General features: G+C 36.4%; 1 protein-coding gene across 3 annotated transcripts in view; it reads left to right on the top strand.

Annotated features, from left to right (window-relative positions):
- LOC118191942 (uncharacterized) overlaps positions 1-25380 on the top strand; it is a 216763-nt gene that overhangs the window by 187403 nt on the left and 3980 nt on the right. For 2 of the 3 annotated variants that reach the window (XM_085827078.1, XM_085827077.1), the window contains 5 exons: positions 908-1021; positions 6246-6356; positions 11680-11790; positions 18232-18342; positions 20154-20264. In XM_085827078.1, the coding sequence (XP_085683204.1) occupies positions 908-1021; positions 6246-6356; positions 11680-11790; positions 18232-18342; positions 20154-20264 (558 nt within the window). The remainder of the gene's footprint in view (positions 1-907; positions 1022-6245; positions 6357-11679; positions 11791-18231; positions 18343-20153; positions 20265-25380) is intronic. The other variant, XM_085827079.1, reaches the window with a different exon arrangement.

The raw sequence follows: 25380 nt of genomic DNA, 5'->3' as shown, positions 1-25380 counted from the left end.
ATGCGATTCGTATTTTTAAAAAAATAATTTCAAGAAAGGTCAAGTTATACACGACACACAAAACGTAAGTTGCAATTGTTACCAAGACCTGTTAAAATTGCGTTAAGAGAAGCGTCACATGTACAGAACAAAAATATCTGCCACACTTTCGTACGGATATAATTTCACTGCGGTACCTGTAAGAAGTACATTCCAGCACTTAAGCAAAAAGTTGTGTCAACTGCATAGTTACTCCAAGGTTGAGTTGCGAGAAGTAGTAGAATTGTTTCGAAGAAAAGTTCCGAATATTATGAAAATTCACTATGAAATTAAGATAATGTTTGGGACAAAGTCACATCCAGTCTTTAGCATATGGTGCCAGCAATTCAAACACGGACACACAAACTTTATTAGTGGTAATAAGCAGGGAAGATCATCAATATCAACCACAGAAGACATGGTACTAAATATTATTGAATAAATCATAGAAACCAAGAGAGAATGCCTATGAAACATCAAAGGAATTTATCATCTTGAAAGACAATGATAATTCCATTGTCCCAGTTTATTTTTATTGTTTTAAACTGTGCTCGCAATGAGTTCCTAATTTTAACCTTTTTAATATGCAGAATAATGCGATGTTTTTGCATCATACTGCAGTGCACCGCTCAAGAAAATCTTCTCAATTTAAAATGGTCAATTACAATGTACGTTTTGAGTCCGGTCTTATTACAAAATAATCAACAGTGTTTATAAATAATTATCACAGTTGATAATTATTTTTAAACACTCTTGCATCAATTAATGTGCCATTAGAAAATAAAACTATGTCGTTCTAACTAATTACTTTAGCCACTTTGCTTTTATTCAGGAAGCAGTCAGTTTCGTTTGAGCATTTTATGGATAGATTTTTCTTGTTTCTTTCCAGAAAGATACTGTGTTGATAAAGCTTGCTACGGCGGAATTTGCAAAGTGGTTGAAGATGAGGAAATATGCACTTGTCCGGAAGGCTTTACACTTATTGGGGAATTTTGCAAAAGAGGTGATTTGAATTATTTTATTGATTAGAAAAATAGTTTAAAATTTGGTTATATAGTAAAAATCTGTGTACATGGAACTCTTTACTGTTGTAATTATTTGGGATCCCCATTTAAAATTACTTGCTCCTGAACGCTGGACGGTTTGGGCAGAGAATACGCTGTCCAGTAAAGTTGTACAGCTTAGAACTGAAACAACCATTAATTACTGTACTTACATATATGGAAGAATTTCTCATCCATAGTAAATACTCCATTTTAGGAAATGTGTCTATCTAATAAATAAATAATTATAAATGTATAATACTCCCTACGCACCATTTATCTAATTTTATGTATTTTGTATGATTATGTTTTCCTTTATTTATCATAAATATTGTGTCATAGCTCATGTAAACTCAATAGAGCAGCAACCCTTAGTGAACCATGGCCTGCAGTGCCCTGATATCTGCTTTCTTGGCTTGGGCCCTGGTATGCATTAACATATACCCTAGACAAGTGGTCAGCTTGTTGCAGGACCCCCAATCTTCTTCGGTGCAGTTAAGGGACGCTATTCATCACGAAATCTCTTGCATTTATTCGGATATGCTACGTGCTGCAGTTAACGGTGTTGTAACTCGTTTGCAAACTGTAATCTGTAGTGATGGCGGACACACAGAATCAGACTGATATGCTTTAAACATTTTCCTGAATGGAAATAAATATAGTTTTCCTTGAAATGTGTCATTTGTACTATCGATGAAAATTTTAACTAATTTTTCCTTTACCAAAAATAAATCCCCCGTCATGAGAATAATTTTTTTCTCTTTCAGTTCTACTAATTCTTTCAAATTTATGAGTTTTTAAATCAGTTCTACTAATTCTTTCAATTTTTATGAGTTTTTAAAAATATTTACAGATTTTATAGAACATCCTTTATATATACATATATATCCTGAGACGAAATAAATGCCTATAATATGTATGATAGTGCTGTATTTCAAACTATGCGTAATCATATGCGTAAATCATGCCAGTACTCTAACATGAGATTAATATCATTGATAAGGATGATTACGTTAACTTAGCCGTTGTTATGAAGCATTGCAGAATCTATGCATGTAATTTTCATGCTATCTTATTAATTTTTTGCATATTTATATACACTAGTGCTCGAGACTTAAACAAAAAATTCATTTTTCAGCAATATAACCATGAAATTGTCAAAAAGGGATTTTTTTTGCGATCAGTACAATGAAAACCCAACTCACTAGAAAGTTGTACAACTAATCAACGCCATGAACGTCCGAGGGTACTTCGGGACACGCAAAACGCAAGGAGTCAGCGCGTGGGCAAGGAATAGTGAGATTGTTCGTGCAGTATGACTAAACATCAAGGAGGAACCAGGAAAACATTTGCCTTATGCACATGGTAGAAGGATTGGCAAGCTTGAGGAAGGCATAGTTTAACGTATGTCACCCAAGCACTTGGAGCTGATAAAAGTGTTTTCTCATGAGCTTTAGGAAGCTTTCCAAACGACAGGTACAAACGGTAGGTAAACGACAGGTGAGAAAGGTCAACGGTGACTGACGACTGATACATCACTCTGCAAGCGAAAAGAGATCTAAACAAGTCAGTAGGCAGCATTGCTATGGACAGTAACACAGAGAAACGGGAAGACAATTGTACCAGTTCATAAAGGTTCATAGAGGAATTCATAAAGGTTGCCTTATTCGCTCGCTTGAACGCTGCATACCATTGACACCAGCCTGTTAGCGGCGCTATTTGCGGTGGTGTATAGAACATAAAGACTAGACACCTCTTTAATGAAATTACGCCATCTTTAGCGATGAGATTTGTTTCCGTCTGATACATGATTTTCCGCACCAGTTAATATGGAGAGAGTTACAGACACCCTTCCCACGAACATCAGGGAAAGAGACCATTGGGGTGGTCCTGGCGTACTTGTATAGGAAAATATTGTGGCAAATGGACGGACGGAACTCCGCATTTTCGACAGAAGTTCAATTACCGGAGAATCGTTACCATGATGAAGTTATCCTTTATCTTTTCCAGGGTGCCGTTGGTCCCGGCTTTGTTTTTATGCATCACAATGCACGATCTCACGAGACGCATGTTGTTGAGGAGATTGGGGAAATTAATGATATCCACAGAATGGATTTTGCAACGTGCTTTTCTGATTTCAATCTCGTTGGATACTTTAGGAAGACCCCTAGCGGCACGAACGGAGAACACCACACATTTGAAACAGATGTTCCTTGAACGACGGGAACACTTACCCCAAGAACTATTAGGTAATCTGTTATTGACAGACGATATAATGCAACTGTTGCAGTTAGGGAAGATTATATCTCTTATAAAGTCTCTTTGTTTTATTATCATCTTAGCTGGACAGTTTTTTGTACCAACATTATTCTGTAAATAAAGCCGTTTTCTATTCGCTCCGTACTGTATGTGTCCTATTCATTTTATGCAACTATTTTCCTCGTCCTTTATGTAGTACATCGTGCTTCTGTAGTATGAATTTATGTCTCCCAGTTGATGTTTTGCTGAATAACGGCCAGCATCAAAAAAGTTGCTGAAGTTTTGCGCACCAGTAATATCTCACTTCTTTCCCCACTCTATAAAATTTTCCACTATGATGACATTCATTTCCACATGTCTCGACCTAGAAAGAAGAGCCAGTTAACTTAATCAATTATAATTTCTAATCGCATAATAATAAGAATAATGTTTTTGTAAGCAACGTATACTTATAGTTTCAAATTGCTCTTTTTGTGAAAGAACTTATATGCATTTCATACGAGTGGGAATGCAGAGGATAGGTTCAACTTCTCAGAGTTCCTTTCTATACAGCGTTGAGCTTTCGTAGGTAGAATATTTTAATGATTAAATAATGTTTAAAGTATTAATTTTTATGACGAATTAATACTTTAAACATTTTAATGCTTACAGAGAAGAGCCGCTTACAATGAAATAATGAATATGATTCATTCGCCGAGTATGTTTACAATGCTGTGCTTGTTCTCTAGTCCCATATGTTCTGTGGTGACACTTATGGTATGGCAAGCGTTTATCTCGGTTAATTTAGAAATATTTGGCTATGTCTATTAATGTTTCCAGCTACATTAATAGAACAATACGAGTAAAGTCATCAACTAGTTTGAAACGAACTGAAGATGTTAGGAAATGTAATTGAGAAATTCTAGCAAAAATCTTGGTAGTGGGAACTAGCTTGTAAAGCTAAACAACATATAAAATTAGGCTTAACTAGACAGATCTGCTTGACTCGATGGATATGTGCTACGAATGATTTCGAAGTACACTGGTGTGCAAAACTTAAGCAACAATGTAAATTTTAATCAGATAGCCATGAAATTGTAGAAAAAGGGTTCTTGCGTTCAGTACAATGAACACGCAAGTCAGTAGAAAGGTCATGCGTTTGCAGATGTCAAGAAAAAAAGTCACAGGCTACGTGAGCGTACGCAAAACGCGTACGGTCGGTGCCTCAACTCGAGATTACCATAAAAAGAAGGATGGAGATGCAATTAAAGACATTCGCTGAAAGTACAAGGAGTTATTTCGTGAAATGTGGCTAGAAGAAATGATCTGGATGACTTCACACGTGGAAGAATGATCGAAAATCTGGAGTAGGGGCGAAGTGTGACCAGTATAGGTGAAGAGTTCAGAATCAACAAAAGTGGCGTTTCGCGCGTTTAGAAAGCCTTCCATGCCATAGGTACAGCTATTTTAAAGGTTTGTGGTGGCCGTCCCAGAAAAACAACTGCTGCAAATAACCGATATGTAGTAGTTTTGCAGACGAAAAGAGTCCAAAACCAGTCAGCAAGCGCCACAGTTCAACAACTGTGAACTGCAACGGGCAACAATTGTCGTGGTTTACTGTGTCCAAACACCTTCACAAAGATGGCCTATGCGCCTGCTCTCCTGAACGCTGCATCCCTTTGAAAGTTGGCCATCGGCATCACCGTTTACAGTGGTGCAAAGAGCGCAAAAACTGGGCACCTCATCATTGGAGTCGTATCCTCCTTACGGATGAGAATCGTTTTAGTGCCACAAGCGATTCTCAACACAAATTGATTTGGAGAGAGGTCGGGACACGGTTTAATCTCAGTAACATTACGGAAAGAGACCGTTACGGTGTCCTGAAGATCTCGTCTGGAGAGGCATTATGCTGAACGGGCGGATGGAGGTCCACGTTTTCGACAGAAGTTCTGTAACCGGAGATCGCTATCGTCAGGAAGTGATCCTTCCCTATGTGCGTCTGTTCCGAGGTGCCATTGGAGCAGACTTCGTTTTTATGGATGACATTGCACGGCCACGCCGGACTCTTGCTGTTCAGAAGCTACTGAAAAGTGAAAATATCACTCGCATGGATTGGGATACTCGCAGCGTGCTTCTTTGATTTAAGCCCCAAAGAACATGTGTGGGATGCTTTGGGGAGACGCTTGTGACACGATTACATCCTCCGGGGAACACCCAGCAACTGAAACAGATGCTGATTGAGGAACAAGCACTCTTACCTCAAGATCTGTTGGACAATCTGGTGCTGAGAATGGAGAGACCGTTCGAAGCAACCATTGCAGTAAGTGGAGAGCATATCCCATACTAAGGAACACCTGCTTGTTGTTCTTCCTTTTGTACAGATAATCATGTGTAACGATATTATGAGTTCAATAAAGCCTGTTTTTGTTTGATTCCATACTGTATGCATTGTATTCATTTTTAGAGCAATTATGCTTTCGTCATCGTTTAAATACAAAATTCTGTCTCTTAATTCTGAATTTCATGTCTCTCAGATGATTTCTCGCGGAGTTATGCCGAAAAGAACACCTGTTGCTTAAGTTTTGCACTATCGAATTCAAACATAAAAATAAATCTTCTCCTTCATAATAATTTTTACCAATAATTAACATCTACGAAACATTAACATCTACTTTCATAGATGCTACATGAATCCCCGATAATTCAATGTACGCATAATACAAAAATCGAGTAGCATCTTGTTTTTAATTTGTTAAGTGTCCTGCAATTAGGATTATAATAGAAGATATAATAATGAGGAGAGAAACTGGAGGAAGGTTGATTCCTACAGTAACAAGTGTAGACAATAGACGTTTCATTTCATAGCAACTGAGTCTTAGGCGCAAAGTGTTATAAATCATTTAAAGAATGAATCATGACATTTCGCCTAACGTTTCTCATTTGCAGATGGATGCACTAAGAGTAGCTGCAAAGGTGGAACTTGCAGAGAAACGTCAGACAATACTTTGGAATGCTTCTGCCCTCCAGGATTTGTTCTTGATGGCGATACTTGCAAGCGTAAGGCAATCTTTTCTTTTACCTATTTCCAGAAATATTGGCGTCAGTTATTATTTTTGTAACTTTGAGCGCATTTTATTGTAACATTTTAAGTCAATGAATTTACTTCCGTTGCAAAAGTTTATGTATAAGAACAAAGAGTTGAAATTTTTCTTTCCCTATCCAGTTACTGTAAAAAGAGGCAAGAAATATTAGTCAACCTGATCATATGAATAGATTGAATTTACTTCAAATTCCAATTTAAACACATTTATATATAGAGAGAAATTTCTAATGATTGTTTGTTTTAACTGTCACTTGCTAAGAATGCTTACGCAGATGACTAAATAAGAAAGATTTACTTTTTAACATTTGTTTATTTTTCTTAATCCTATTTGTTCCAATTCGATGCAATGAATCGCGCTATATACTCATTGTATTACAAAAACTGGTGTGCATGCTGTTGCAATAGAGGCATGAGCAACAGAGTGCCCATCATTGATCCTGTAATACAGAGACAAAAGACTCTTCCACCAACAGTGGCAATATTATGATAATATATGCTGCACTGATATGCGATTCCACTACTGGATGTCACTATGTTTAATAGAGTACTTATAGTTAAACTGATGGTATTTAGAGGAGTATATGCTTTCCTAATCAATCGATTTGAATTAAATCCGGTACGTGTCATGGAGAAATTACATACATGAAAAAATCTAGTTTAGCATTTGACAGCAGATATATATGTGTGTGTGTATGTGTGCGGCAAGGAAAGGGACAATTGTAAGACAGATAAATAACGTTTCATTCCAAGAATGAAATTACAAAATTATGTGCTCATTGAGAGAACTTTCATTGCTTTTCAAGCATTGAAATCGTAAATTCGAGTTTTCAGTTGCTGCACAGAATATTTTTGGAGATATCCGGGTTGCATTTTGCCCTATGCTGCCTTTCAGCATTGACATGGAGGACACATCTCTTTAACTAAATGATCTTTCAAGGAACTCTATCACCACAAATCACAGGAGGAGTTCTGGTGATTATATGAATGATGTGACACTTCCGCTCAAATAGCATTTCCGCTCCTCACTGCTGGTGGGAAGCAGTAAATTTTCTAATTGCTGTCAACAATCATGAACAAGGGCTACACGTAAAAACAATCAATCAGCCTGTGTTAATTGATATTTTGTTTTAAAGCAGCCAGCGTCCATTCATGTTCTGAATGTTTCTTTTGCATTATTAGTTCTTCTCGTGTTGTTTTTAGATCATTACCTAAAATGAATTTCACCTTTATTGACACATATAGACTGCTCGACATTGAAAATGCAACACCAAGAAGGAGTGGCAAGAAAGTGATGAAATTTGGAAAAAAGACAGAGACAGCAAGCAGGAATAAGTGATCTTTGTTTCAAAATGATAGTCAGAATACAGAGCAAGAACGGCGTCGGCTCAGTAGGATGCAGGACCACCGCAGACAGCAATGCACGAAGAAACACGTCTAGGCATAGAGTCAATAAGAGTGCGGATGGTGTCTTGAGGGATGGCTCTCGATTCTCTTTCAACCATTTGCCACAGTTCGTCTTCTGAACGATGCACGAGCAGAGTCTGCAAACGGCGTCCAATCACATCCCACACATGTTCGATTGGTGACAGGTCAGGATAGTACGGTGGCCAGGGAAGTATCTGTATACCTTGCAGAGCATGTTGGCAGATGCGAGCACTGTGTGGTCGGGCGTTATCCTGCTGAAAACTTGCATTAGGCAGCCCCTGAAGGTAGGGGACTGCCACCGGCCGCAGTACATTATCCAAGTATCGTTGGGCCGTCATAGTACCCTGAATACGAATTACAGGTGACCTGGAATCGTAGGCAATAGCGCCCCAAACCATTATGCCACGTTGTCGCGCGGTGGGGCGTTGAACAGTTACTGCCGGATTAGATCTTTCTCCACGTCGACGCTACACGCGTATGCGGCTACTGTCACTGGATAAACAGAAGCGTGACTCATCTGAGAACACGACATTTCGCCATTCTGTCATCCACATCGCTCCACTCCGGCACCATTCTAAACGTTGGCGTCTGTGCTGTGGTGTCAATGGCAGTCTTCTTAACGGACGCCGTGAGTGCAGGCCACGTTCAACCAATCGACGGGAACTGGTTCTGGTCGACACGGGAATATCCAGGGTATCTTGCACATGCTGCAGAATCTCGCTACAAGTGACTTGCGGGACCGCCACAGCTTGTCTGCGGATGCGTCGATCCACGCGTGCTGACGTCACTCTGGCTGCACCTGCACCCCTCATTCTTCCCCCATTTCCTTGTTCCAACCATGTTCGCCATAGCCGATACACCGTGCTCGCATCCATGTGGGTATCAGCTGCGATTTGACGTAAGGACCAACCCGCCCTGCTCAATCCGATCACCATACCCTTGTAAAATCTTCTATCTGCTGGAAGTGCCTTTGTTCGCAGCGGCCTGGCATTCTCTCCTATTACACGTATCCTCCGGGATAAAACCCAACTTTCTTCGATAATTCGTCTGGTAGAAATAACGATACGAATATTGCTCATTCTACACGTTCCTTCCCTTATATCTTACTTCACGTGCGTCGAAGAGCTGCGCATTTCACATCATTCGCATAACTTTGTGACGTGCGTCTACTCTAAAATTTGCTTAAATTTCTGACCACTCCTTCTTGGTGTTGCATTTTCAATGTCGAGCAGTGTAAAAGGAAACCAGGCCCACTCGGTATCAACAATTTTGTTTCAATGCAAATTAAGTGACAACATGGGAGATGCATTAAAATCGAGACTGTAAGATACAGACAGTGGATAACGACATAAAATGACCATTTATGTCGGTATCCACTGTCTGTTAAAATAGTTTTTGAAAGTTACAAGCTATATTTGTAAGTCTGACAAAGGTGAAGTCCACCTGCCGAATGCTTAGAAACGAGCTAGATAAAAGGATGGCTAGATACCAAACATATTTTTAACGAAATCTATGAACAGTTTGACAAAGTTCCTGATTTTTAACCAATATACCAGTGCTTCAAAATTGCAAGTCATCTCTTCATGGAATAAGGAATAAAGCTCAAGATTTCACAGTGGAACAAAATTGCGTTAATGATTTAACTGTTCCTATCAAATTTACCAGCTTTCTTTTGTACTATAGCACCGACTTAGGCAGAGTTCTCATCTTTAACTCTCAAGAACGAAGACAGCAGAGATTGTTTCGTGGTTGAAATATTCAAAAGGAGTTGCAAATAATTTTCGCAGTTATATTCCTTCACGTCGATTTGGATATCTCAATGGGCGAACATAATATGGTAACTGTCGCACATGCTGTGATGCACTGCAGAAAGAAATGGCTTCATTATAAAATTTCTCAGTTATTAAAGAAAAAATGTGGGGTGAAATACGAAACACTTTATAATGGATTTTGAGCAAGAAGTAATTAATGTCGCAAGGTATTTATTTCCCAACATAGCCAATAAAGGACGCAATTATCATTCTATACAAGCACTTTGGCGATGCGCTGAAGACATGTTAAATCTGTGTTGGGGGAAGTGACTAAGTGTTAGCATGTCCGCAACATTAGTACATCTTTCTCAGCAAATCGTTGGAAAATGTTGCTTAATAATAGAAAAAAATTGCCCACAAGAGCCTAAGACAATTCTTTGACTATTTTATCAATTAATGGCTGGCTGACGAAAATACTCAATTGTAAATATAGAATGGCTATAAAAAGAAACACAGAACAAATAACATTGTAAGAGAGGTAATCATAGACTTCATCCAGCATTCAAGCCGGTCATTGAAATACTCACAGAACATTCAAAACGCAACGACCATCAGATCCATAGCGCACATCTGAATTTTTCTGAAAAAAAAATAACGAAAAAACGAAATATATGCATATAAATAAATAACTAACGAAAGCTGGTAATTTTGGACTTAGAAGCTATATCGGACAGATATTAGGGTTTGCTGTAACATGGAAATAGAGGCTATTTTAGGAAGGTGGGGCAAAATAGAGGATGTTCGGGGACTCGTTTAAAGCAACAATACAAGTGAATATTTTCTGCTTTTCTATGTCTGTTTTCAATTTTCAGACCTTTAGCAAAATATAAATTAATATTATTTATTTGTTACTGTTTGAAGCCAATTTAGCTTAAGGAAGACTTTTCTCGCAAATTTGTAGTAGCTCTAACATCCTTTATTTTTTCTTGCCTTTCTGAAATATCCTGTACCTACTACTAAAATTAAAACGTCAGTAAAACAGTATTGATTCGCATTTTCCATCGCTTATGATAGGCAATGTTCCTCAAATCCAATGCATACATTCTAGTTTTTATAAGAGATAATAAGAAGTTTTATACTTATCTAGCTGTTGTAGAATGTTAGGAATTATGTGATACTTAAAGCCTAATCATGACAGTAATACGACCTGATCACAGGTCTATTACTCGGAACATATATCAGAAAACTTCATAGGCCTATTGTTCGAAACATATATTAGAAAACTTTTGGATTTCCCTTTTCTCAAGCCACTGGGATGTAAGGACAGAAGAATGATAATGGCAAACGCAAAAAGGCTTCTATGGAAGATATAAAAAACAAATTCCTCCGACTTACTAAACGGAAGCTGCACTGGATAAAGTGTATTAAGTACCAGCTGAAAAGCATGAAAATGTTTATAAAAGAGAAACGTATATGTTTTTTATTTAATATTTTATTTCTTTTTATAAAATGCATTAAATTATTTCAGCGTAATTCTGCAGTTAATGTTGAAACTATCTAATCTATGCATTTTGTACTAATGAAAAATACTTTAAAAATTGTGCATTTTTAGTCATTAAACTGTACTAGGGCTTCTTCAATTCAGCTTCTTCAATTTGCTCATTATTCAGTTTATTAAACTATTAGGGCAAGGAAGTTAAAAATATAATCTAAATTAAAATTAAATTTATTTTGCATAGCAATAAAAATATTGCTTAATTACGAAGACTCTCATACAGTTGATCTCCCAACTAAAGCAACCCATGTGCAGGTAACTTAACTATACGTCTTTTATTATAACTCTATTATTAAACCCCTAAAGAAATATTTTTAGAAATACAACAAAGCCTCTATAAAACAAAACTTGCAGTTGCTTCTAGTTTTCTATGGAGATGACCTCTTTAAGGCTGCTATGTTCGATATCATTATTTACTTAAGCTCTCAAAAATCCCGTTTTCTTTGTCAGAGATCTTCATCTAAGGAGATGGTCGCCATCATTGTCAATAACTGAAGCAAGCATTCATTAATGATTTTAACCTTTCCAATTTGCACTTTGTTTTAGAGGGTGAGTGTGGACTTCGAACTTGCTACGGAGGCAAATGTGAACTAAAAGATGGAGTTAAAGTTTGTGTATGTCCGGAGGGCTTTCACTTGGAAGGTGTTGGATGCCAAGGCAAGTATAGAAATTCTACGCCAAGCTTTTTATGTATAATATAAGGTTACGTTTTATGCATATTTTAAGGTTGTAATGCAGCTTTCGATAAAGAGTTAATAAAAAGACTGGGAATGCAAATCTTAATACCGTCAATACACCAATACAGCAACAAAAGAACACTTTCTAAAACAGTCATGTTACATATTTCTGCACGAAAAAAATATTAGATTTCAGTATTATACTTATTACTTTATTTATTTATTTATTTTATTGTCAGTTATATATAATATTATTATTTATTTTGTTGCATCATGTAATTTTGTTGTATTAAGAGATTGATATTTGTTTATATTGATATTATATTAAGCAACTATAATTATTCAAGTCCAACGAAAGTTTACCATCTCATTTTGACGGTTTAGGCTACCGTTCTCGACAGAATTAACGCAGCATTAACCAACGGTAATGGGCTTGCTAATGTAGTCAACCGCAGAGTATCAATATTTATTACGTTCTGGTTATAAGTGCGTTAACAGCTTAGCAAGTGGTAGTGCCTTGCTAAGATGTGGTGCCTTGCTAAGATGTGCAAGTGGTAGTGCCTTGCTGGTAGTGCCTTGCTAAGATGTCAGAATTGACATCTTAGCAAGGCACTACCAGATATTACCGGCATATCATCTTATCTGCTGAATCAAGGCTATGTTAAACCGAAAATAGTGGTTGAAAATGAATCCACCGTAGACACTATGAGAGACGAGGAGACGATTATCATCATACCTGGCATTGTGCACCAAGAACCACCACAGTTATATGTGGTGCTATTAGATTTAACAGCAGATCACTTCTCATATGAACTTAAGCTATCTTAATGCTTCGAAAAGTGACTAAATGTCCCTGACGTTTCACATTCTCATTTCAAAGCTCGATCCACTTCTACACTTGGAACGCCTTCCCGGGGTAATTCCCAGCAGAAATGCTAATTGATTGTTATAGCATGAAAGTGAAACCTCATCAGATTTAACGATGTCCCACTCTTTCCTTAGTTCCTAGTCCTCCAACAAAAATATAAAATACACCAATATTTGTGGAAATTGCAACATCATGAAAGAATTATGCAACTTGAACCAAACTTGTAGGAAATGTAGTAAAGTGAGGTAAGACATGCAAATAATTAGAAATACAAAGCGAATGCGCATGCGTGGAATGAGAACCGGCCGCTTGTTCCGTGAAGTACTGTAAAGTTGCGTTCAACTCAGCTTCATTCTTTGCAATGAACGTTTAATTAGTTGTCAGTATACCTCGTCAACAGTGGAGGGGGTCATGCCAACAACTAACGGAGTTCGAAAGAGGTCGCGTCCCGATATGCGAGAGGATGGAGTTTCGTATCGAGTAATCGCAGGTCGTACGCAGCGTAATACTACAATAGTGATGCATGTTTTGAAGAAATGGACAGAGGAGAACCAAACAAGGCAAAATTCTGGTAGTGGGGCATGCAATAGCACAACGACACGAGACGACACACACCTCATATGCCGCGGAACGTACAGCGACCTCTCGTGTGTTAGCACAACTTTGGCGCATGGATACAGGTGTTTTGTGTAGCTTCATGGTTCGTCGAGTCTGCTGCATCATGAACTGCGTACAATGTTTCTTCTACGCAGGATTCCCCTATCGCTGAATCACAGACGTTTCCGACTTCAATGGACCCGGGAACATAGTGCGTGGCGTGCTTTGTGACAACAAGTTGTTTTCTTCAATGAATCTCGCTACAATCTAGAGTACAATGATGGAAGAGTACGCGTCATACATTGCATAGAGAAACGTCTGCTCCGGCGGTGTGTTATACAGCGTCATACCACGCAAACGCCTGCCCTCATGATGTGGGGAGCTATTGTGTATAACTCTCTATCCCGTCTAGTACCTCCGTCTAGTAACTCTCTATCCCGTCTAGTACCTCCTACATAGTATCATGTATGTAAGAGGTACTGGTCTAGTGCACATTGTAGGCAACCTCAACAGTGAGCTCTACATATCGGAAGTGTGTAGCCAGAGGTCCTACCGATTCTTCAGCAGGATAATGCCCGTGCACATGTTTCTCAGACTTCTTTAGGACACAACAAGTTTCGCTTCATCTATGGTCTATTTATTCCCCCCGATACATAGCCCAATGAAAATATCTGAGATTTCATTGGTCGGTGATGTGCTCGTCCAGCTGGTGGGGCACACACTGAGCCTGAACTTTGGCGTCAGATCGAAGCCATATGGAATTCCATTCCCCAGGATTACATTCAGAATCTGTATGATTCAATGCCACGACTTGTACAGGCTCTCATCGCTCAACGTGGTGGACACACAAATTATTGATTTCCGACATTCTTTTTTGTCTTGCAATTTTTTTCGTTTATTTGTACCACTATCAGTAATGTGTAATCTATCAGTAACTTTCATTCATTTCCGACAGTTGCTACATGGTGTTGCATTTTTCACAAGCATTAGTGTATTATAAAATTAAAAAGGGACCTGAAATCTCGAATGGAAATTTAAATTTAACGCCTGAAACAGTTTTAAGATAAGCGGTTAGGATGCTGGTTTAAGAATTAACTTACCAGAAATTCAAAATGTAGAACATAAAATATTTCTTTCAGGTAATAAAATTTTTAATTCTGGTAAGACACGAAATCCGTTTACTGAAAATAAACAAAATATTTTATAGGCATTAAATAAATTGGGGTGTCATAGTTTAAAATTTCACCGAACACTCATTCTTTGCAATGAAAAAAAGTTGATTTTGCTAAAATTTAAGTACAAGAGGATGATTCGAAATTTCAAGATATTTTATTGGATTTCATAACGTAAAGATGAAATTTCCTCTCTATAATACTCTAATTTTTCACTGTAATTCAACCCTGAATGACTTGCAAGAAAGAAATTGACAGAATTTAGCCACGTTTGTATATCCGAATGTTTAACTGTGATTTTCATTCAACTGAATCGTTAAATCAAATTACGAGCTAATTTAAATCTGCTTATTTATTTTTATATAAATTTAATAAAATATGGCGCTTTAATATAAATATATTTAGGTTTTCCTATTTAAATTCATAAATAGCTGTCACACTTTATTTGGTGCTGCGGATCATACGCATAATTACTTAGTAATCATTTGCTATATAACTGAATTCGTCAATAATACATGAGTTACAATCAATCAGCTTTATCATATAATTCTAAAGATGCTATATTTAATTAATTGTTAGATGTGCGTGAAAGCTCTCTCCTTTTTTTTTTTTTTTTTTTTTTTTGGTTAAAAAACAAACAAAAAAGAAAGTCTGACAAGTAGCTATGATTGCACTAAACTGCCAGCATTACATATGACCTGTTGACCCCTATCTGTTAGCAGGTTTATTTCTTACCAATGAAACTCTCTGACTTGGAGTTAAAAAAATTAGATGCTGTGGTTTTTCACAATTCAAAAATTTGGAGACTGAAAGTGTGTGCAATGATTGGATGAAATAATACTCCGGTTCCTTAAGTCAGAGGAATAGTGTAAATACTGCAGAGCCGAATTTAAGAATGTTTAAAAGACAATGCGTTTATGGCTAATAAGTGAATATTACTGGTTCTCTGAATGTGAGCAATATTGATGCCAGGAGTAATTGCTTATCGTTTGCTTACATCTCATCAACATTCTTTTATATCTTTTTATGAACTTGACAAAATCTGGTTATTATGGAGTTTTCTTTCTGAAGTTGATGACGTAGTTTAGTAACTCGACAAACAATCAGTCTTCCAATCGTCTATATTGCAGTACAATATATATTGTTTTTGCCACATATTACAGTTCATTCTAAACATGGCTCGTTCCTGTAAGGTGGAAGCAGCACAGATACCTGCTCTCTCATCTCGTTGCTTCTCAGATAATTGGTGTGAAAAACAATGATCGAATGTTTTGATGACTCATCCATCCTTCATTATGTTCTGCTTACCGAAAACATTTCTATTAACTTGTGGTATGTTAAATGAGATTCTAACTTGTAAAACGTTCCCTTGAATGTCTTCAAAAGCCACTGATGAATGTCTAGAACATGAATGGTTTTTATACCAAATGTCAGTATTCCGAATTGAAATTTCTGAAATCATTGACTTAATCTGAAATCAGTGTTGGAATCAGTCTGACACCTGATAAATCTTGCTGCAATCAGCAGCTGTATTATTGCCTTGCAGCTGTATTATCTCTATTATCTCTTGTACACAAACACTATCTGATAGCATGCCACTTTAAACTGTTACGGAATGTCATTTTAAACTGTTACGGCATTTCATTTTAAACCGTTAAACCTGGAAGTTATTTTGACAATCTTCGGCCCCCGTATTTACTCCATCGCTTCATTTGCTGTTGGTTAGAGTTTAAAATTATTCAGTATAACTTGTGACTCACGTCCTCCGATCAAAACTTGCATCTAATACACAGGTGACTCTACGCGCATCTAATAACTTAATTCTCTAATGAAATTGCTCGAATAAAATAATTTTCCCTGGTTTAAAAATGTTCATGCACATTCAGCTGAATATTATTTCAAATAATGTTTTACCCATTAATATAGTAAATTCATTAGATTACTTTTGAGGGAAATTAATTTGCAAGCTTTCTGCGTGAAATACTGTTGCGTGCGTATCCCTTCATAACGAATTGAATGCATACCTAATCGATGATGGAATGATAAAATTTATTTTAAAAGAAACACCTTACAGTTCTGGAACTTTCGACACAAATACTCGTACAGCTCTTCTGAGAATCACATAACAAAATCAGTAGATACATATCAGACTCCTAAAAGCATTAATTACAACGTAATGCAAAGCGCATCTAAAAGGCAAAACTCTCACGGATATCTCAATACTTCGGATTCAGCTCTTACCCAACTACTCAGAAACTGATGCTCCTCCAGGCCTCATATAGTTTACCTCTGGCTACCGAGAAATAGGCAGACTTACCTGTATTGTGAAACTGTAATGTGTAATACGAACTTTTAATTAATATATCAACACTAGTCTTGCAAATTATTTTAACTGAATGTTCTCTATTTTTCTCTTGGGACTGAAAATAACCTTGCACATAAATTTAAATCATGTGTAAATACCATTAGTTTTCGTAACATGATAAGTGAAATTTAAAAGACTGAATCACTGACCTTGTCAGTATCAACATAAACTGTACTAGTGTTAACTTTTATCTGGCGGTAGGCTGAATTAATAATCAGTTAACATAATTTATTTATTGGAATTGGAAATAAATTATTTGGAAATAAATTATTGTGCAACATGCATCAATCAATCAAAATTTGAATTATGTTTGCAAACTTTATCTGAAACTGTTCCCGAACTTTATATGAAAAAAATTCTATATCAGCATTTCATACCTTAAGTCTTATGAATTTTTAATTATTTTATATGCTGTGCAATATGCTGTAGAGTTCCTCACTTTGTAATTAAGTTACTGTTGGAAGTAAAGAATCTTAAGAACTGATAAGCAAATAATCGCTTGAGTTCGTGGGACAGGAAACTACACGATAGAGGGGAAAACTAACCCTTTATTATTCCAACTAAAGTTTAACAAAACTCCGTTTTGGAGTGTACAATAAAGCAAACACTTCAGCTTGAACTTAAGATACTAAGTATTAACCTAAACTAATCTACACTAAAGAGGTATAACCGAGGCTATCAAAATTCTAACAGAGTTGGCCCCTTAATGTTAATAGACTCCGAAGCTATCAAGGACCTAAAGTACGGCCGAGCATGATAATAGCTTACGAGAGAGTAGCCTATAAAAGCGGATGCGTACAGCCAGAGTACCTGACATCTCTCTCCCTAAGACTGAAGAACTTCGCGGTTAAATACCGTTCTTCCTCATTATGTATTCAGACGTGATTATAAACTACGTTCTAGCTGGAAATGTAAGTTGAAGTTAAGAAATCGATAGGTAGGGAACTTTTAACTCAAAATTTAACTGTTAATAAAATTAACATAATCCTTACAATGTAACTATACATTAATACGTAAATATTATGGCCAACTTTTGAATACATGTAATTTTCACTTAAATTCATAAATACAATTTTTTAAAATCTGGTGATCAGCAGTGTGCCCTTTCTGAAAACTCAGGATACACCTCTGCATGGCGTACAGTAAAGCTTTCTTTACATCCTTGACATAAGGTGATTAACTTTTGATAATAATATAATTGCCAAAAGTTAGTTATTATTAGGTGACTGCCTGAGTCTTCAAAAAGATTGGTTCTTAGGAGTATTAAGATTGTCACTGGTGTCATAGCATGTATTTCATTAAATAACAAGGGCATATAAAATACAACTAAATCTACATAGTGATGAAAAACTATAAAAAAATCGCTTATTTTGTGTTATGATTGTTTCTTTAACTGACGAAATACTTTTCCCGTGATAGAAACCATCTGCGAAATCAACAAATGCTTTGGTGGTCATTGCCGTGTAATTGATGGCGAAGAGATTTGCACCTGTCTGGAGGGATATGTTCTACAAGGAAACACTTGTAAAAGTCAGTAAAAGTTTTCTCTTAATGCAGCTGCAATAACTTATTATTGTTACCCTGTTTTTAACTAGGTAAATTGTTTTTAATGTTATTTAACTCATGCTTTAGTCTAATAAATGGTTATCAAACTGTGATATGAATAACCCTAGGAATACGGAACGTTCAAAGGTACTCGAGTTACTTTCACAAAATCTTTAAACTGGTACATCTTTTTAATTGCGTTCATCCTCTTTTATTATTTCCTGTTTTTTTTTTTTTTTTTTTTTTTTTTTTTTTCCAATTAATAAGTGTTCCATATTACGAAACCTTTCAATATTTCTGTTTACCCAACTTCTTTTCAGCGAAATAACTGAAAGAAATCATTAAACTCTTATAAAGAAATCCTCAAATCCAATTTAAAAGAAATACTTTAAAATGATTGCAAACTTCACTGAGGTCGCAGTTTCCGAGCCTCAAATTTCTTGCTTTCATTCCAGAGTTATTTATTAGTTCGGTATCAGAAAACAAAAATATGCCACTTCTTGTAGGATTGTTATAAAAGTATAAAGAAACACTGAATTGAACACAAATGCATTACTAGTTGTAAATAATAAATAATACATATAAATTTTTTTTATATATGCGTGTGTGTAATGAGAAAGGCTTTGCTATATTGATGACATACAACGTAGAATGTTGAATCCGTAGTGAACAGCAAGCTTGGCATTCGAGGCATATTAAATATTGTATTCATTTCAATTGACATTTGCAGCCACAATTCAGTTCGCACTCCAATCGTGCCTATTCAAGAGCATTTACATTTTTGATGCTATTGCGATAGGAAGAGAGTAGCGAGATAATATCGCAGCGAGAACACAGGTCGAAGCAAAAGTGCGCAGTTATCCAATATGGAAGCTCCCCAAGAGAAAGTTTTAGTTTTGGAAATTTTGAGTTCAAGTTCCGACTACGTTATCAGTCTTATGCAAATCATATGATGTGGATTGCTCTAGAAATGACGAAGTCCAGAAATAATTATTACTACTTTTAGAATAGAGAGGGGGAAATACCCAAATTAAAAAGAGGAATTAAGAGGCTGTTGCTAATTTAAATTATGATTTTATTTTGCATACTTTTATCTTATTTATATATGTTCTCATTAAAACTCATAGATGAGTACGCTTATGCAAATAAGTTTTCTGCGTGTTTATTGCTTTCTATTTTCATTCCAAGACTCGGATCAAGGCACACAGAATTTTGAAGTATCAAAGGCGAACTTCATCGTCATATACTGCTCTGCCGAAGTCTCCAAAAAATCAGCTCAAACTTTTTCTTTGTCTTTCTTAGTCTAAGTCTTGTCATTGGCCCTCTCGCATCCTTTCGGATGATATTCTCGTATTGCAGTGAGCAACTGCTGCTGTTCTCATGAAGTAACTTGATGAGCAAAGCATGTTTTTCCATTTCTAAAGGAATTCTAGTGTAAATAGATAAATTTTCTAGTAATGATGATTCGTTTTTTAAACAAGAGACTATTTTTTAATTTGTTCTGCAGAAGCGTACTTTTTAAGAATTACTAAGTAGTAAAAACTGGAAATACTTTTCTTTCTTCGCGCTTCTTTTCCTCGCGGTATAAATAACCTAAATTGGAGGTTTCATTATTGTATTATATTGACTGAGATGAGCTAAGGACTCTGAACAGGGAAACTTCAATACAGCCGCCTTGCATTGTGCTATTTTCTTACATATAATTTAAAATACTCAGAATGTACAATTACTGAAATATCTATATTTCGATTCAGAATGTTTCATTTCTAAAAAATTATTTTCTTGAAATACTTTAGAAGTTCGGTGTACGGAGAAACGTTGCTTTGGAGGGACATGTGAATTGGTTGACGGACAAGAAGTTTGCAAATGTCCTGAAGGATTTGCTCCTAAAGGAGACGCTTGCAGAGGTAAGATTAAGTAGTGTTCAAATGCATCACAGACTTCTAGAACTATGATTTAATCATTTAATTAAATTAAGTAAACGTTTTAAGTGAATTAGCTGTTGTATATAACATAGGAACAAAAGGATGAAAGTTAAGAGCGATAGTATTTGTTTATTTATGTGTAGGTGTACATGTGTATATATATATATATCAATTATATATATATATATATATATATATACAGGGTGTCCATGATTAATCTTGAAATTTGCGAGCAGTCTGTAGCAAAAACTATACAGTGGAATTACATGAAAATTGGTTAAGAGCAGAATGAAATGATGGGAATTTAATTAAGGGATTAAAAAACAGTGAGTTTCAGAAACCACCCTTATATGGCGTATCAGAGACATGCTCGAAATGATGTCCACCATTGTCTGCTACGATCTGGAAGCGTAAAATCTCAAGTTCGACTGTTGAAAGCAACATGAATTGGGGAATTTTACGCACATGGCGTTCAACGCTTTTTTTAAGGTCGGATTGAGATGTGATGGCATTATGGAAGACTATAGCCTTGACGTATCCCACAGCCAAATGTGGCAAGGATTCAAGTCGGCGGATCTAGGAGGCCAAGCTGTAGAAAATTGCCTGCTGATGATTGTGTCGTTACCGAAATGGCGGCGGAGCACTCATTTCACACAACGGGCGATATGTGGAGGAGCACGATCCTGCATAAACACTGTGGTTGTGTCACATCGCCTTGCCTGAAGAGCCGAAATAACGGATCGATCTAATAATGAAGCGTATCGTTGACCGGTGAAGGTGTATGTCACATGCCCTGCGGCACGCTCTACCAAAGAAACGAACCCACAAGGAAGATTGCAGTAAAGCCGTACCAAACCGTTACATGCTAAGAGATTGATGGAATTTTTAGGAATTGATGTGGGTTCGTGGGCAGACCAAATACGGCAATTGTGCGTGTTAACCGGACATTCCATATGAAAGTGGGCATCGTCGGTCCATAAAATTTTCCATGGCCATTTATCCTGGAGCTCAACTCGCGCAAAAAAAACAGCGACGTATCCACTACCTGTGCTACAACACACTTTCGTTCGCTTCCTGGCCGAATTGGCAATGTTCCCGGTGCTTCAGATTTCTTAATCAGGTTGTTAGTCCTTGACTACAAGTGGACTTTTTTGGTAACCAATTCAAAGACTGAAATTTCTGCAAAGCTTCTGTAGCAGAGTCTCCGTTTCGGTAAAACAATTTCACTAATAAAGCGCGTTCTGGAGAGTCATGGTAATCATCTTTGACTTGGAGTATGACTGCGGTGCACCTCTCGCATCTTTATAGGGTTGCTCGGCAAGCACAGGATTACTATAGTCCTGTGCGTGCCAGAATTACCACATTTGCATACGCCAATAGTTTACATTGCACAGCGCCATCTAGTGGTGGTTTTTAAAACTCTTTTTTTCTCGATAAAATTCCCATCATTTCATTCTGCCATTACACAATTTTTATGCAATTCTGCTGCATAGTTTTTGCTACAGATACAATTTCAAGTTTAATTCTGGACGCCCTGTTTGTATATATATTGTTTCACAAGAATATAGTAAAGTTAGATAAAAATTTAAATAATTCTCTTGCGCCATTGCTGCAAGGAATGAAATTTGAATTTAACAAATATTCTCTATTCGTAAAAATCTAATATAAATTTAAAATTTAATTAAGAAAATTTTAATTGCAAAAATAAAAAATAAAAGGTTAATTATTGCTGCGAACTAATTTACAATATCATTTAAATTCTAAAAGCATATGTAAATTAAGTGCCCATGTCTAAAACCATGAAAAAATATAATATTTTAAAAAATTCATCTCAAAAAATTGTTAATGAATTTTTTAAGACCAAATAATTTTGCATATGTGAATAATTGTTGAACGGGCAGGAGACAGACTTATCAAGGTAAAGTTGCCTCCAAACCTAACACTTCATTTTTCAATTCGTGTTTCGGGACAAAACGGAAAGTAAACTCTGCGTGGCTATCAGCAAGGCGAAGCAGAGAAAAAAGAAGTCCTGCCGAAAAGAGCGAACAAATAGAGCGAGATTGCGCAGTGTTTCCCAAGATGTGGGGAATCGCACAGGGAGCAGTTCCCAAATGGAGTCGTCCAGAGTTTTTAGTTAGTGTTTAGTGATTAGAAGTCAACCATCTGGCAGTGTCGCTACTCGAGCTGGGTAAATCTCCAGTATATGCAAGGAGGTTAGAATACATGGAGATGGCGTCTCTGCTATTGCAGTACGAAGAAAGTGAAGCCAGGGGAAGGAAGTAAGCCACGCCAAGTGAAGGCAAGAAAACAGTTACCTTACTAAGCGAAGTGAGGTAAAACGCCAGCTGGTTTCAAGTTCTCAGTGTGTTTTCTGATTTTGTATGCGTAGATGCGAAAGGCCTAAAAGGCACTGAATTGTTACAGCGAAATAATATCTATATTTCCGACTTCATGTCCATGTAAAATAATGTTTTAGAACGTGTATAAAAAAGTAGAATAATCGAAATGTGTGTTTGAATGGCCTTTAAGAGTTTGAGTATTTTCTTTGTGTAAAGTACACGAAGAAACATATATAGTTCTCAGATTTACCTTTTCATAATAATAATAAAAGTGATATTCGTAATTAACTTATATGTGATGGCAAAACGATAAGTAAACAAGGGAAGGGGGCGTGGCTAACTCTTCATGGAAAAGAAAACAGTTTACTTTGATGCCTATCATGATTACATTACAGGTCTACCTTTAACCTACATTACTAAAAAAGGTCTACATTTTATTTTGTGCTCAAAACTGGATTGATTAGAGGATGCAATTACATAATGTAGAAATTATTGCAATTACGTAATGTAGAAATTATAGCAGTTACATAATGTAGAAATAAAATGAAATGGCGAGAAAGGTAACGGAAAGAGGGCGTGAAGAATCTGCGATCCTTTACGACTACTGGGAACAAAACTGGGTGTGGTTAGGGTACGTCAATCTTTCTAAGCCACGACTACTAAGGGAATTCTTTCCCCCTTTTTTTGGCTTGAACTGTGTGGAGAGCATCTCCATCAGTTCTAACCTCCTTGAGTATATGTATCATTTGTCCGCCATGTAGGCGTGACTTCATTGTAGGCGAGACTTCATTTTATTTTAGTGATTAGAAGTCAACCATCTGGCGACTCTCAGTCGCTACTCGAGCCCTGTTCCTTGTCCCACTTGTATACCGCGATTATCGGGCGAGAAAACAGGACGTGTTCCGGCCATGGACCTTATAAGAGATAGACTAACCCAGTGGGCGGGGCCCGCGTCACCGACATATCGCCAAGAAAGAGTAGGGACTATCTGATTTACTTTAACACTGAAACCTACGGCGTTTGTATCACGTAACTCTCCTATTCCAAAAAATCACGTCGGGGATTTTGCTCTTTTTGGATTCCCACCAGAAATTCAGGGGTATTTAAAAACTATAGAACACGGCACTGTTAGGAAGAGATGTTAAGCTACAATAACCTTACAGAATAGCAAGTTAAAAGACAATTGCCTTCCATAAATAAAATGAAGAAGATAGCGATAATTAAGCTTATTTTACTTCAACTCAAACTCAGTTTAGCGTAGTTCATAGATGTCAATGATGGAAAAGTCCTATTTGAATCTAGCACTTATCTACGGGTTCATTAATGAAATACTAAATACACAGTTCAAAATGGAGCAAAAGGGCCATCCCGCGGTACCTCACGCGTCACAGTGTTTACAGCAGGTTAGTAACAGCGCTTTAATTGCCGCCCATAGCGGACAACACACACAGACACCTGCAAGAAACCGAAGAACAGCCAATATCTTCCGCTGTAGTTCGTAATATATACACTCGACTTTATTCCGCATGAAAATGGTGGTAGATAAAACATAAGCAGCCAATATTTATTTCATGAATTGTTTTATATGTTTATCCTTATAACTTTTCACTTAGTTGGCGATAACTGTTATGCATATGTGAAAATTTCAATGCTATATTTTCAGCCATTTTTAACACAAAGCACAGAAAATATCTTCCTTGAAATATAATCTGTGAATTTCAGACTCACATTTCTAATGAACAGGAATTAAATCAATCACTACACTGAATAAATGTTGCAAAAATTTTACGCATGGAATTCGGCAAACCTCAGAGCATTTTAACCTTTTCGCGACGGCGCATCTTTGTTTAAGACGACCGTACAGGACGGAAGTTTTGCATCGCTAAACCTAATTTTATAAAAAAAATCAGAAAAAAAAAAAAGTTTCACTTCCTAGCATCATAATTTTTGGTATCATTTTAGGTTATTACTCGAACTCATATATATGTTAAAATTAGCACTTATTAGCGTTTTTTTTTCGTTATTTCACATGAAAATATACTTAAAAATTTCCTTATTTTGTAAAATAATTTTCGGAAGCGTTATTCAAATTATTCCAAAGTTTTAATTGATAAAATCTATCAACACAGTCTAAAATTAAAAAAAAAAAAAAAAAAAAAAAAAAAAAAACAATAAAGCCTATTTAGAGTAAGAAGTAACAAAATTTAAAATGAAGACTGAGTGTGGTAAATCTCGAATCACGGAGAAGTATCACTTTCCAACTCTTAGAAAAAGTATCATTTTTTAAATCTTTAGAAAAAGAATCATCACTCTCATCTGCGTTAGTAAATGGTTCATTAACCATACGAGGGTATTCTTCCTCTGATAAATAGCGCCTTCGCGCCGCAATAGACAAGAGGTGAAACTTCCAGAAATAAAAGGAGAAAAAACGGGAATACATCTGAAGTCAATGCAAAACTGACTGGGCTGTCTAGTAACCCTGATAGACCGTATATAGTAAAGGAAAAAATAGAATTAAAAATGGAATTGGGGTATAAATGAAACAACTTCAAACAAACCAACTTCCGTTCAATTAACAACAATTAATAAATGCGAAGATGTTTCATGTTTTACTCAAGTAAATTTCGTCAATTTTGCAAAGATTGCATTATTACGTTTTATTATGTTTATAATGATTACTTTGAATTATATATCATAAATTTTTGCAAAGATTTCATTCTGTTTATTATGTTTATAAAGATGACTTTTAATTAACATGC

This window comes from Stegodyphus dumicola, chromosome 11 (genome assembly GCF_044657685.1).
Source record: "Stegodyphus dumicola isolate Sdum_Otavi_A_Nest chromosome 11, ASM4465768v1".
NCBI lineage: Eukaryota > Metazoa > Arthropoda > Arachnida > Araneae > Eresidae > Stegodyphus > Stegodyphus dumicola.
The sequence above is the reverse complement of the archived record's forward strand: the minus strand, read 5'-3'. Positions and strand labels throughout refer to the sequence as shown.